Here is a 15,823-nt window from a genome sequence, read left to right on the forward strand (position 1 = left end):
GGGATTTTCTCGCGAATGTGATCTCACGCTCCTATCAAAGTCCACGACGTTTCTGGCCATAAAAAGGCAATCCAAACATCTCACGGCAACGGTCTCCAGGGAGAGAAGGAATGATCGAAATGGTGGTGTTGGGATGACACCACGAGAAGAAACCAAGTCCCTCAAGAGGAATGGGATTTTACGCAGTTTGACTTCCTGCCGGTGGGAATGCTTTCGTTTTCAGCAACCCATTCGGTGACCTTAAGAAGGACAAGTGCCACTCAGGCGGGAAGCTTTATTTTTCCTTTCTTTGTGTGTGCCTTTCGGGCGTCCATCTTTCATTATGTTTGCTTACGCGCCGGACGTGTCTGAGAGATGCGAAGATCTTGTCTGGTACATCGACGTATGCAAACATACTGGAAGGTGAGGGACAGGAGTTGGTCGGCTTTGACTTGATGGTTCAATCGTGTCCGTTTGAAGTATTATGTAATGTGGCGATCGGAGTCATATTGTAGGAATTAGTTAAATTGATCGGTATCGTCGATCAACTCACTCCGAGCGATGTCCAGCAGGATGGATCATTTTAATGCTCCACGTGACGCGACTCCGCACGCCCTGGAGCCCATTTCTGGTATGGGGCTGCGCAAAATTGCCTTATCATCGCTATCATCATTATTATCATTACCGCCAGCGCCATCCAGGCACTCGTCGTTCGCGTTAGTGTTCGTGCGTGGAAACTTATCTTCGGCCGCACATAAACCTCCCGAACATAGATGTCTCAAGTTCAGGCAAACAATGACAAACACCGGCCACATTCCGCCCCAAATGCACCGTTATCAATCGATTGACGAAAGTGTTTATCAGCGTTTTTTTCACAGTTTTGGTTTGTGGACCAAATCTTTTCTGACACGATGGAATGGATTTTCATTACGCGACCGAGGGTGACAAAGAAATCGGTCCCCGGGGGATGATAAAAATCGACGCCCAATGGCGGGCGAACAAATCCCACTGATTTTACTGATAGTGAAATCGATTTTGGGACCTTTTGGATAGAAATCAGTTCGAACGGTCCACGGTAGAAGAATCATTTTGAAAGCCACCGCGAGCTGGAGATATCCATATGGTAGATAAAGTGTATGCAAGAGACAGTTCAAGAACAGGTTTGCTTCCCCAATTGTGTGTCGAAGCGAGGAAACGGCAAGATGAATCGAAGATGATACTTGCTCTCCTGAAAGCAAACAATGACCGAACGTTTGATTGGAGGTCCGTGTTTAAAAACTGCGTGATGAGTCATTTGGGCAAGGAAACCAGCGGTGAGCAATCCATGCCGGATTGTATCGACCGTTGGGACGCAAAAGTTGTCTTGGAATTAATCAGAAACACAATGAGTATACCATTTCAGCGGTTTGGCGCCTTTGTCAACATTCCTGGGTGATTCAGAAAGGCGTTCAGGCGAAAAATGTTCAGAAAGTTATGTCCGAGTATAAAAACATGTTTAATAAACTTCGATGCTCCTAAAATTATTGAAAATCTAGCAAATATTAAAAAAAGTTACAGTTTGAATTCAAAATATTTTTCTAATATTGATTTAAGTCAACGAACATAACAAGCTTTCAAAAGCAATGCCTTCTTTGTTCTTGGTTTTCTCAAACATAATTCAAGTTAAATAAACTATCTCAAAGCAACCCAAATGCATATTTTACATTTGTTTCGTCACTTGGGTTTAATAGATTTTTTACAATGGAGGTAGTTGTATGCTTGTAAAACTATTTAAAATTCGATAAACTACAGTTTCTAACTCACTGGAACTTGTCGAAAGTGTTGTGAAAAATTGTGTTTTAGAACGTTAACACGTTAACGTGACACGATGGGACACATGCTCGGACCGTGATGATCAATTGTTCGCTCAAATCCTTTCGGAAAAAACTGTTTTTGCCATACGCGGTACGATATTCCATCCCAACGTATCGTACAGACGACGTGAAAAGACGCGTGAACCAATTAGTAACACTTTGATGATTTTGCTCCACCCGAGGGCAACAGAACCGTTTTCCCGGCTAGCACGTGGGTTGTTGTTGTCGTCGATGGAAAAGGACGAAGCTCTAAAGCTGCAAAAAATATGGTATAGTGTCCTCGGAGCTGAAACCGATGTTCCGTTGTGGTGTGTTTATTTTTTCCAGCACCGTCGAACTCCTTCCTTTTCCAATTGTTGAATGCATGATCTCGACGGTGCCTCACCCGGAGAGTGACACATTTTTGCGAAAGTAATTTATGATCACTCGGTCCGACTAGCGGAAGTGAATTCGACCGCCGGAACCGACCCTTCGACGTTTTTTTTTATTCCCTTCGCTCACACACAGCTTCAACGGTGAAGGTCAGGGGTAGAGGCGTGGTGCTGGGAAAATTGCCCCACTTCGGAACATTGTTGTACGGTGCGCGGCTTCACTTTCGGTCAGGGAGAGTGCGCCTGAGAGCACAGCCTGGCGTATAAAGTAATCAATTTTAACACGGTGCGACTTCCGGTCCGTAAAACACCGAGATCTACACGAATTGCACCGAAGTTCAAGCGCAAAGGCTAGACCGATATACGCGGTACAACAAGCTCTCGTGTAAGCTTGTAGGAATAAAAACTGAAGAGGGAGAGAGGGGGTAGCAGTTGAAGGCAAGATTAGATAAAAAGTGGTTTAAGAACGAACATGAGGCCAGGTTCTCAATGCGTGCATTGGATAACAACAGGTGAGAAAATTACAAGATAACGAACGAGCACTGACTCAAGGGCACCGGAGTGGAGCCTCCCGGAATATTAACGGAAACACATGGAAGGAAAGAAAATACATTTTGCGTACGTATTGCGTGCAGATAGAGCTAGAAGGCAAACACACAGGAGGAGAAGAGTTTGGTGCAGCTGATTGTGCGAGAGTTTTGAACAATACAACAGTTAGGCCCGATTGTGAACACAGAGTGTTTTGCACGAAACATTAATAAAACATCGGTAATTTTTACTTGTCATGCAAATATTTGATAGGTGGTGGTGAAGTGCGCTACAAACGCTACCGGTGATCGGGAGTGTCCTAGGGTTTCCCGAGGCTCCCTTGTAGTGGATTTTGTTCGTAAAATCTCATCCGCTTTGAGACTCTTACCCGACATTAGTGAGTGATGTATCGAAAGTTCAAGATTGTACAGACACCTGCTCAAACGTGTGTGGAACTTTCGGAAAAGTCTTATATCTGTTGGGGGTGAACGAAGAAAAATGGAGTGACCAAATGAGCCTGTTGATTGTTAAACGGTCTAAAAATAAGAATCGCAATGCATTTCCGCAATCCATCGAAGAAAACGGAATAGTGGTTTGGTGAATTTAGTGATGCGGTGGTGAAGTTGCCTGCAGGTATGCAAACCGCACTGCATCATTGCTTGCTCGACTGTTTGAACTGCTCGACAACAAGCGCGCGGGAATGTAATGAATGTTTGGCGTGGTTGTGTTTCAATTTCCACGTGGTGTTCGACGGTAAATAAGAAAATAGTTGTAGCGCACTTACAGCTTTCGTGTTTCATGAGCTGCCCAACGGAAACATCGTCTAGCGGTCCGTGCAGCATGGCCGACAGCAGTTCCTCGATAAACTCCCGCACCTTGATGCGCTGGTTCGCCGAAACCGTCGAGCTGCTCGTACTGCGGGCGTCATCGGCATCTGGTGAGATGAGATTCGGACAGAAAAGGGCACATGTATTACTGGTAATAGGTGCGATTACCAACCACGCTCTTACCCAAGCCAAGACCGAGCAGATTGCCATCCCTCAGCTCTACCGGACCGGGCTGCTGGAGCCGGGCGGTCAGCTGATTCAGCAACCACTCGCCTGCCTTCTGCTGGATCACGCGATTCGATTGACACCCGGTGCATTCCCAGATGCCGATCGATTCCACCCACTGGCAGCAGTTCTCTCCGCGGCAGACCAATCTTTCGCAACCACGGCATGTTGCGAAGCTGGCTCGGTTGAATTTAGCGGGGAGAGAAAGAAAACAACAACCACAAACTGGACATTAGAAGGGGGTTCTCGTTCGGGTACGGCCAAGCGGTTGTACCTACCTGTCTGTGCTTTCGAGTTCGACGTTTGCGTTACACATGTAACACTCCGCCACATCGGGCTTTCGTGATGAGCGCCTTCGTTGGCTTAGTTTACTGCAATAAACGAAAAGAATAGAATAAAACAGATTAAAAATACAAATTATAGTACATGTAGAATAAAATCCTGTTTGATTAAAAACAAAAATATGTTTGTCGCCATGAATATTACATTGATTGTCAGACTTTATGTGCAAACAATAATGAAACACAAAATAATAATTCTAATAAACTCTCGCTGGAACTAATCCGGCTTATTTATGGGACTGCATTTTTGCAGCGAGGAACAGCTCTAAATCCAATTGAATCACTGGAATACATCTGGATCAATCCGTCCGCGGTGACATTTCACTTTTCCCAGTAAACGGGACTAGCTTTGCACTCGCTGGACAATAATTAGACATGCATGGCATCCACAACTGTTTCGCCGTCTGCCCTGCGACCGGTTGAGGGCATTAATTCCGTTCGATTAATTCATTCCGCAAGTTTGGAACTTCACTCAAGCGCGCCCTGCATTCGTAGCAACGGCTAGAAGCTGACGTCGTTCGGTTGCGAGGTGGAAGGAAACCTGTTCGCAGTGCATTTAGGGAGACCTGGTAGGACGCGAAATTGGCTGCCAACGGTGTCTTGCGGGTTGGCAAACGGTTCCATGCGCCCGGCGACATTGTCGGTTATATCATCGTGACGGCGTGGTGGTTTTAGTTCGAGGATTCACGCTCTCCACCTTCGTTGATCGATGGGGTAACGATGTCTCAGAGCCTATCCCAGAAGAATTGGGGTGTATACTGCTTATGAACTGTTTTCTTATCGTTATTTGCGACAGGTTATTTTTAAATTCGACCACTAAATAAAGAGTCTTGATGGTTTAAGCAATTTAATACTTAGCGCAGTACTTGGCAGACATCTTCCACTCGATCGATCAAACCATCATCAAGGTTTAATTTTATTTTGTTAAAAATCTCCAAACCATTGGAATCTTTAGAGATTTTGAAATATGTTCAACACCTTCAACTCCCATCTTTTTAGCTTTCCTTTTGAGTGTTCAAGTGGTAATTTAACGAGCGTGAAAAGGGAGGAATGTTTCTATTTCATCAGATAAAAATGAATTTGAACCTTTTTCCGTCTCATTCCCTTCTGATTGGTTGGAGGAAGCGAACCAATTAAATCGGTCGTACACTTTCTCGACTCACTGCGTTTTATCGTACCTTACTGCATCATGTTCGATCGCTGACCGTGAATGATGAATGGAATGTTTAGCTGCACATTCCAGGGAGCCAGAAGGGAAGGATTACAAGGTCTGGTACGAATGTGTATAGTGTTTTTGCATAGCTTAGTTCCCTATTTTCAGCCGTTGGTCAATCACTCGTGATGCAATTAATTTTCCCCATTCGTTAAAAGTAATCTTACTTACTGGCGGGGAAAATTATCTAGCAAGGGATGAGTCGCGTTCACGGTCGGTGGATTTTGGAGGTGCCTCCTAAGGTGCCAATTAGTCACAGGTATTCAGAGTTAGCAAAAACAAAAACAATCAATTATGTAGCTTGCAGGGCATCACTGCTCTGCTTATCAATTCATTATCGAAGTTATGCTCACACACACACATCCACTCGGGCATGGGATCGCGTGGGCGCAATCTCTTCACGGCACAAAGAAAACCTCCTATCGGCTTTCCGGCCGAATTCGGCCCGATTGTGAATGTGATGCACTCAAAACCTATTAATGGGATGTCGTCACAAGATTAACGATCAATTAAAATGTGACGCCTTAGTTTTTTATGTGCCAAATGGCCTTTGACATGGCTGTAGGTTGATAAAAAGTGGAATAAATTTTCGCACCACATCTAAGCCACTAAGATTGAGTAACATCAAAGGGACATTCATCGTTGGTCATTTATGAAAAAAGAAAATAACATTCCTATTCGGTTTAACTCGAAGTTTGTGTAAGTATGCTTTTTATACTTTTGGGATTGAACATTATTTTTACAAATGAAAGATTAATTGTTATTAAAAATGTAGAAAATCGGTTAGAGAGGAAATGTCAACAAGCATCGTTATAAAATCCTAACAATAACCCAGATGGTTTTTTTTTAACTTTTCTTATATTTGCATTTAGAGTAGCATGAGGCAAAGCGTCTTGCAGGGTATTAGTGCAGATTACATGAAACTGCTATCGACATGATTAACTGCCAGAATTCTATAAAACGAAATATAAATGCAAAAATAAACCATTTTATGAGACACAACCCTTTCTACAAAACAATAACAACAGAAGCTAAGAACAATTTGTAAGATAAACCAAATACAGATTGCTTCTAGAAAATAAAAACAAGAAGCAATTTTAAATAAAGTGTCCTACGAAGGTTATAGTAGGGTTACTCAATATTTATGATATTCCATGCAAAACTTTAGTTAGAGTGTAGTGATTTTGAGTGAATTCAATTTCCAAAAGTTGGGAAACTTAACGTATCGAAACAAAAATCATCCAACAGAGTTTTCCATTTTTGTTCCTTATAAAAACTAAAAAAAATGAGTTTTTAAAACCCAAAAATAGCACAATTGCATCGCTTTACTCTTTCCATTGAAGATTTTGTCCGTACATCTAGAAGCAGTTTCAGATGGAACCACTCTTTTCTCCCACCTCGTTCCCATTCAACACGACGCGCGGGGCAGACGACAAGCGGTAATTTCGCAGCTGATAAGCTACTTTTACTTTCGACCGTGGGTCGCGATCCCCAATACCTCCCAAGCCACCCTTCCCTCCCCCATTCGACCCGCCACCCAGTTTCAGTGCGTCGTCTGGATTGCGTCGACATACCAGCGACGATCGAATACAGGAAATGGAGGTTGTGACCAGACCACTGAAGGAGAAGAAAGCTAGAGAAGGTAAGGGAGCGAGAGATAGAGCGAGGGAGAGAGAGAGAGGCTTACAGTGGGACACGTATCACGCAACAGTCGCGATCGTATTCGTTGCGCGCCCCATCCATCGCGGGGTCCACGGGGCCGTGGACCGGACCGGCTTGGCTTTTGGCTTCGATGCGGCAACGATCGACCGAACGCGACCAGTTCCAGTTGTGCGCGCGCCACGGAACGAACGCAAGACGCCAGGAAAAAACGTCGCCAACCCGGGTGCGATCACTGAGAAAGTAGATCGTTGGCAAGTCGCGAGCACGGAGTGGAGAATTCAAAAGAAGAAAATAAGTCTACCGAGTTAAGAGCGTTACGACACGCGGGTCGAGCTATAAGAGACAAAGAGACGGCGGTGCGAGTCGGACAAGGAAATGGTAGATGGCAACAAGTAGATCCCCGGTAACAGTTCACATTTAAATTCGCGAATTGCCGCTAGGCGTCCCAGAAACCAATTACGGGCTTATTGTGTGCGTGCGTATTGTGTGATAAGCTGTGTTTGTTGTGACTGGCATCCGAGACCTTTGGCTAGGGAAGGCTAGGAGCGAGCATCGGAAGCGCGTGTTTGTGGTTGAAACAGCGGAAATGTGCAATTGACACTATCAAGCCGCACTTCTCAAGCGCTCAACCTTCCCGCGCGAACCACATCTCATCAACCAACCCCGATCCGGCCCTCTCCACACACGATGGTGCTGACCGTGTTTATGGTGCAAACGTTGACGACGCTCCTCGAGCCCCCGCCGGCGATCGGCGGTGGTGGCGGCGGGAAGGGGCTGATGCAACCGGGCCAGTCGCATCAACCGCAGGCCAACATCGCGGTGTTTATGTTTCTGTTCATGCTGTGCGCCGCCGAGGTCGTGTTCATCAAGCTGCTCGCCCTGACGTCCTTCGGCGGCGAAACGGTGGCCACGGCTCCAGCATCCTCTTCCCCCGCCCCGCCAGATGCCCCCGCCTCCTCGCAGACGCCCCCCATCGACCGATTACAGCACGGCGTCGAGGTGCTGCTGAACGGCACCGGCGAGGAGCAACCGGGGGTGTGAAAACGAAAAATGGACGAAAGAAAAACGAGCGAAGTCATTTTTCGGGCCACGACGCTCCGCGGAACGGAGCACATGTCCTTGGAAATTGGAAAATCGCCTTCCCTTGGACTAGCAACGCCATCTCGCCATCATCATTCGGGGCGTTGAAGAAATGACGCCGAAAAGTGAAATCTTTCGTGAAGCTTTCAAAACGAAACAAACACCAGTGATGAAGCGTAAAATTTCAACAATAATAGTATAGTAAGGAATAGGGTAAAAATATGTCTGTGCAATATAGATAAACTTTTATTTTAAACCTACAAAGAGTGAGACTCTAAGGACGCATTGGTGACGTGTTGTTATGGGGTATTTATTGCAGCTTGTATAGTTTAACAGATTATTAAAAGCTAGAAGCGTACAGCGAAAGCCGTAAATGTGTAATAATGGAGTTGATAAAAAAAAACAAGTGATAGCAATGTGTATACGAAAAATAAAAATTAAATTACGGCACTCGGATTAACATATTTTCTATCGATTACCCAACGCGCCGTTCGGTTCGAACTGAATACGCCCGAATTGTGTTGCCAAGTGGAATAATTTTCTATATGAATGATGATGACGATCGAACAACAACAAGCAGCGGGTGCTTGATTATCATCATCGTTCTCGTTAGGTGCGTGGAAAATGCTTTGGCCGAGCTAATTCGCGAATCCCCGCGGGGATCATGGATGGAACGGCACGTCATCAGCATCACAATAGGACGTTAATCCATGTTGTGCGCTGCTGCAAAATAAAGAATTTTTGTGATGTTTGAAACATATCAGATGCAATCGATGGGTACTAGGTGAAACAAGACCAGGCAGGAGGATTAAAAGTGCATTAAACCGAAATACAAATATTAGTTTTTGTTCGTAATGCAATCAGGGGGAAGTTTAAAAAAAATCACAAGGAGATTTGGATAAATAATAAAAACTGCCTCCTGATTGGAATTTACCATATGTTAGATAACCGAGTGTTAAAGAATGCACAAGGGATGTACATACGTAACATACAGGAGCATATGAAATTTAAAAATAAATTATTCCTATAATCTAACACATCACATTAAAGCCATCGTTTAACTCATTGTAATTTGACGTTTAAAATAATTAAAAAACAAAACTGGTTAAAGAGGAGAAAGAAACACAGTTGTATATCCGAAACGATCTCGTCGAACGAGGAAGCGAGAAAGTGTATGTCGCGCCCGTCGTCATGGTGATGCCTTTTCTGAGTTGTTAGAAAACGCGAACGAAGGGTAAAATAGTTTGTTGCAAAATGCATTGCCAAAACGGGGTGGAAACATGTTCAAGCCAGCCATCGCGATGTTGTAGAGCGTGGATAATCGATTAAGTTTGTTTTTCACGTTTTGTTTTGTTATATATTTGAAGTTGCGAAATTGTAAGCTAAATTGATGTTGTGGATTGGTTAAATGTTGTGCAAAATGAAGTATCTTGTATTTTGGAATCAAAACGTGCGTCGGTTTTGTGTTTCCTCTATCTCTAAGTCTCTCTAATGTAAGTACAAATTTATTCGGTGCCCACCAAAATTGGTTGAAAATGATTCCTTTTCCGACCCACCGGATACGCTGAAGCATCCGATGAATATGCATTCTGCTCGCAGTGGTGGAAATTGTGCTCGACCGAAAGGCAAACCGTATAAAGAAAGGTGTTTCGATTTGGTGGTAATCTTTTTTTGGTGTGATTTTCTTCTACTTCTGCCTGCCTGCTGGTTTTCTTCCGGTTTGACGTTTTCATTAGCATATCGTGTAGATCGATGACTCGGTTTTGTGTTTCCCTCTATGATCAAGTGCTGGACTGATCATCCGAGGCGTGTGTTGGTGCATTCAATGGAAATAGGTTGGCGCTACACTTACGCCAAACAAGAATCCCAGTCATTCCCCATCCTCTGTTTATGTTGGTGTCTGCATGCTTTGCATCCAGCATTGGGTAATAATTTGTGTTTCCATAGCCCCTTCGGAAGCTTCTCCCTGCCCGGAAAAGGAACGGAGTCAAAATGACGTCCTCCGGTTGAATCCAATTTGGGATCCAGTCACGTTCTTGCAATCCAATGTCTACCATCACAATGCAGGGAAAGGAAGCGGACATACTACCCAAACTACTTCCAACCAGCGCCAGTCAGTTGTAACTCCCTTTGCATGACGGTCAATCAACTGTATAATCGAAATGGGTAAAAGTCCATTTCCGGAACGGCGACGCTGCGTTACTTAATTCATCAAACCGACAAACACCGAATGACGTGTGACGTTGACGAAGCCGTCGTCGAAGCCGTTAAATATTATCAGCGTCGATACAGTCGTAAGCCGTGACGGTTGTCTTCAGGTTGAAATGGTAATTAAATGCGAAGAAAATAAGTGGCCCCATTCGATAACGGAGCGCGTGATGTCAGCGTCGGAGTTGGTGTAAGGTGCACGTTTCTTGACACCTTGGCCTTTTTGTGGTATATCCTTGCACCTCTCGGAGATATAAGTGAATCGGTTAGGAGAATTAGTAGTGAAACAACATGACTACCTATTTTTCTAAAGGTTGTGAAAGAGGTTCCAACGAATCTGCTACACTACGAACAAAAAACTATGCGTGCTTCTCAACTAGTACACCACAAAAACACACACATAAACCGAACACGACACTCACTAATGGTTGTGGTTTTACTAAAAAAATACGATCTACACTTGACTAAACTTAGATGAACTACTTCTACGGAGGTTCAACGACCGAGGTTTGTGCTTAGATACTGTTATAAAAAAGCAGCTTACACCAGAAGCGTTAGGTTTAGTACCCCTTTGGAACACATCACTGTAGCACTTATGAAATTTCGCTTCCCATCCGGCACTCGCACTTTACTGCAGCTGGCAGATACTGATCTGCAATGTGAACACTCGTTTTAGTATTGGTCACAGACAAAAAACAAACCGACTCATCACGACTGCAACAACCTTCCGCATGATATTTCACTGCCATTCATCTCATTGGAATATTTTACTGGGCCATTTTTGCGTCACACTCTTTTTTTCCGCTGAAGATCACAAGTTTAAACCGTTTTTCATAAACGGAAAAGAACCATAAAACGGGGGAAGTAACGCTTTCGAACACCACCACACCTGGGCACCAGGAACGAAAAGCCCGTCTGCGCGTACGGAAGTTAAGCTTGCTGAGGACACCCTGCAGAGTAGGTTGCGTCTAGAACGAACGCCAGCCGGTGACTGCTCGGCCCTACCCGGTAGCGTAAGCGACGAACCCGTCAAACTACAGTCCATCCCGCACCGATGGTCATCCCCTATGGAAAACAACGAACGGCCCGCAATTGGCCGACCAACCCGTCCACCGTGCCTTTGTTTCTTCCCCTCTGGCTCTTTTTTTATGGTTTGTTTTCCCGTTTCGTTACAGCGCGTTTCCTCCCGCACACGATCGCTTACAGAACGTTTCCCGTCCCGCTTGCGCACACCGGAACTGGATAGTTCTTCTCTTGTCGGCTCGTGTTTTTATTCCACAGAAGAAATTGTGTTCCGGATCGCTTTTCCCCTTCTGGTGGTGAGTCTGAAAAATGGGGCGAAACACGGGGGTGATCAACGGAGGGAAAAACGTACCACACCAACATGCACAGCGTGACTCAAGTTCGTGTACGTTTTTCCTCCCGCAGATGTGTTTTTTTTTTGTTCATCTCCAGCTCCGCACTTCCTCATCGACTAGAATAAAAGCCCTCCGTGAAGGTTTGCGCATGTTTTAGCATAAAATAGACACCTCGACTATGTTGGGCTGGATCGCCGCGTGGCCACAATCGACGAGCGCTGCATACACTTTCCCAAGTGATCGTCAAAAGGGACGACCATGTCTTGAGCCGGTCCAATGCTTCCGTTAGCGGTGCTAGAAAGTGCGGGGACGGAAACACAGTCCAACTGTGCGTACGTGAGCTGTATTCGGTAGCCACCCGCTGCTTTTCCTAAACCGTCCGACGTAATTTCTTTTCCATTCAATCTGGGTGGTGTTTTATTTCCGATTGTTGATACGTCAAGACAAAGTGCTGAGTGGCTGTCTTTAGGGCCAGCTACGAACCTACCCCGTGACGGAGAAGAAGTGCGTTCCATCCCTTTCCCTCTTGTATGTGGTTGGGGGAAACTAAGGGAACCTTTTCTTTTCGATTGTGAAATGACGATCGTTTACAGTTAGGGTTATAACCACCCGTTTTAAAACATCTTTTAGCCAAGATGAACAGATACCCCGACCGCTGCTAATAAAGTGCGTATTTTTCTTTTCCTCTTTCCAATCTTCGGTACGATTAAAACGATCAATCAAAATACGTTGATCGTGGTCAACCAGCACCGATGGACCGGGGGCAGGGAACGACGAGGAGGAAAAGCGCGGTTTCCCGACCTGCGGCTCCCGTCATGTGTGACGGAAACGAACACCGACGCACCTTCTGCGTCCAGCCAAGCGAGCGGACACCGTGTGTGTCCAATTGGAGACGCATGTGTGTGGCCGTTAGCCGATGACTTCCGGTCCGCTGGTGTCGGTTAGTTTTTCGCCATTGGGGAACTGTCGCACACTTATACCCTCTCATGCAGGTGTGTTTTGTTGGTAACGTTTTGTTTTCTTCTCCCCTGCCACCCGATCGTTGTTTGCGAAGAGACGAAAATTTAAAAGCAGTTTTCTTTTTTGCTACATTCAGGAGAAAAGCGTTAGTGCGTTTGTTTGCCGTTGGTGAAGGTCATGATTGTTTATGATTTAGCCGGGGGAGCAAATGGAGCGGGGAGGCTTGGGAGGGTTTTGGGGAAACACACAAAGCATAATGTTGGCACGTGTGATTTATGAAAATACATTCAAAAGGAAAGTAAATGAGAAGAGGTACACAATCGTACAAGGATCGATTGAAAGGAAAATTATTCATTACTTTTGTGATCACAATCATATTCAGATAGATTATGCAATTGGGCAATTTTGTTCGTTTTAAAATAAAAATAAATGTGAATCAAAACTGGGTCACAACATTTTCGAAATAAATGATCTGATTTAAACGCCACTAATTTTATGTTAATCAAAGTGTCAATCGAAAACAGCGAACAAGACGAGACAATACATCTTTCTTTAAAAAATACACAATTTAATGCATCATTCCCACCCAATGCAATAATCGAAGAAGAGACAATGTTAACCACCATTCACAACATTGCATTGCATAACGTGCATTGTGCACAGAATGCGAAAATCCACCGCACAACTCATCTCACATTAAACGGTCTAATGTCATCATACCTGCGCAGCAATCGGTGACTTTGGGCGACCAGAAAGATACTCCCAGCGACGCCGATGAGCAGCGTCATGCCGACGCCCGGCGTCAGCTTCATCGTCGACCCCGGCAGCCCCGGACTGCCAAGAAACAGGTCCGTCGGGAGCATTCCGTTGGTTGGGTGAGATCCAGACGGACCCCTCTGACTCTGAAGGTGTCTACTTTAAGCCTTTTTTCTCGAAAAACGTTGAAGATTATTTTTCCACTGGACAAACACCCCGAGACTCATGTCACCCGAACGCTTTCGACACTCCCAACATTGGCGATCTTCTCAACTGACACTACTAGGGATGGGGGGTGATCCCGTCACTTTCACATTAATTGTCTATTTTACACGCTACGGTTTCGGTTTCGATGCGATTGTTTTACCGGTATACGTGCAACCACACTTTAGCCGGCAGGTTTCCCTTGAGACCGATCTGACAACGGAAAGATGACGATACACTTAGATCGGCGATCTGGTGGTTAAATTGAATTCGCAGTGACTCGCAACTTGTATTGTGATGTTGTCCATTTTTTTCTTCACTCCTATCAACCGTCCCTAGTCAACACTCACATGGTTTAATTTGAACATGATACCTTGGGACGAGCGACTGGGATTGATGGGAGATTCCGCAAATAGCTGTAAAATTGTTGATTTTCATTCCATTAACACCATTAACCAGTGGTCAGAAGCTCTTAGGTTGGTTTATTTCGTCGCTTCTTGGTGGGAAAAATGCTGAAGATGGTCGTGATCATGCTTTTCCCATCGTTGAGGTGATATTTTTCAGCGTATCTCGGAACACTTTTTTAATTGTTATCTTGATGGATGAATGCAGTTAAACCTGGCTTAATCTAACTTGTTCAACTTAAATCAATTTAAAGTGAAATCTTTTATTATCACATTGCATTCAAAAACTCATACTACTTAAAGTAACATTCCAATCAACTCAAACACAAACGTATAAGTGACCCTATCAATGGTTAGATAATAAATCATTTAACAGCCCGATAAGACAAATGAGTACCGTTTTTTATGGCATCCGGCTCATGATGTCATGTTAAAGCGATTGGAAGGATTGCATTGGACGACTTTAATTAGTGTATGTGCAACATACGAAAATAAAAACGACAAACGTGCCTACCGGCAGGTTTACATTTTGTTGGACATCGTTATCGATGCCTAATCGCAGTTGATAAGGATAACAATCGAAGGATTTCCTTAATCTCGCTCATTTGATATTTGTTGCATCAATGTTTCTGATAAAAGAACAAACAAACTAGATCAACAAATTGCATTCGATTTAAATTGGTTAAGGGCATAAGGATTAGGAACAAGATAAGAGCTTTTATTTTGGAAAAGTGATTCATCTTGCCTTTGTTCAAGAAGGGATCATACGGTTAGACGTCATGTCTTTTAAGCAATGAATGCAAAAGCTGGAAAAACAGATATTTTGTAACTAAGATTTTGAATTGTCTACAATGATGTAACTAGAGGAATTCTGACTGATGTCATAAGTTCGTGCAATACAATGAAATAGACAAGATAACGGGACACTTGACGTTAGTCTAGGCGAAGTTCCGGCTTGTGTTTACGACAAAGGAGTTATTTATTAAAACATTAACCATTTACTCCTATGCAGGAACTATTGTAACGATATTCCTGTTTAGGTTTCTTGTCTTTTCGTGATGTAAAGATGACCTTGATACATTGGTAAGGGACACGTTAGTTTAATTAAAATTTTCAACACAGACACGACCATCTTTTGCTCCAGCTTCACTGATAACAACGCCCACGACCAACATCCACCGGCTGAGACACTTGTACGCACGTGATGTTTGTCGACACTGAAGGGCCTTTTTCGCTGCCAGACGCCAACGCAAGATAAGCTTGTCGCGGTGAGCCCCTATATGCAATCTACACCACCATCTACGAAGTGCTAAGTGTTTTGTGGGTACGCGAGCGATTGAAATGAAGGCGAAAAAATATACATAACCACGTTACTGCGAAAAAGTCACATGATTCACGTCACTCGCGAAATGTCATTAGTGTTTTACTAAATAGGGATGATAAGTACGAGAACAATTTGAACTAGCAGAGTGAGTTGTGTATCACAACTTAAGCTAACTAATTTATCTAATTCTGGACCAATTTAAAGTCACGATGAAACAGCAGTCGAATGAAACCCAAGGATATACGGCTTAATGATTGTTGCTTCACTTCAAAGATCTCACGATAGGTTGAATATCTCAACCTAAAACAGGATGAACACCAACATTCTCACTGCACTTTTGATGTCAATCCTGCGCAAGCCTTCGCATCGAACTGCAGCAACGAATTCGTCGCCGTGCGGCCTGAACGAGCCTCAAGGTCCTCGCCCTTCGAGTCGCGACTTACTCCTCTCAGGTTGTACCATACACCTGCGCTTATCTGTTCGTGATTCCAAATTATCACCTCCACCTTCCAGCCATTGCTCGCTCGGAA

General features: G+C 44.3%; 1 protein-coding gene across 1 annotated transcript in view; it reads right to left on the reverse strand.

The window, feature by feature from the left end:
- The window catches only part of LOC131266891 (uncharacterized), a 34,824-nt gene extending 21,356 nt beyond the window's left edge, over nucleotides 1–13,468 (reverse strand). The window contains exons 1-5 of the mRNA XM_058269572.1: nucleotides 13,326–13,468; nucleotides 4,062–4,154; nucleotides 3,742–3,959; nucleotides 3,516–3,665; nucleotides 3,120–3,206 (exon numbers count right to left, since the gene is read on the reverse strand). Of these exons, the coding sequence (XP_058125555.1) occupies nucleotides 3,120–3,206; nucleotides 3,516–3,665; nucleotides 3,742–3,959; nucleotides 4,062–4,154; nucleotides 13,326–13,468 (691 nt within the window). The remainder of the gene's footprint in view (nucleotides 1–3,119; nucleotides 3,207–3,515; nucleotides 3,666–3,741; nucleotides 3,960–4,061; nucleotides 4,155–13,325) is intronic.
- Between the last annotated feature and the right edge of the window lie 2,355 nt (nucleotides 13,469–15,823).

The sequence above is a fragment of the Anopheles coustani genome, chromosome 2 (assembly GCF_943734705.1).
Source record: "Anopheles coustani chromosome 2, idAnoCousDA_361_x.2, whole genome shotgun sequence".
Taxonomy (NCBI): domain Eukaryota; kingdom Metazoa; phylum Arthropoda; class Insecta; order Diptera; family Culicidae; genus Anopheles; species Anopheles coustani.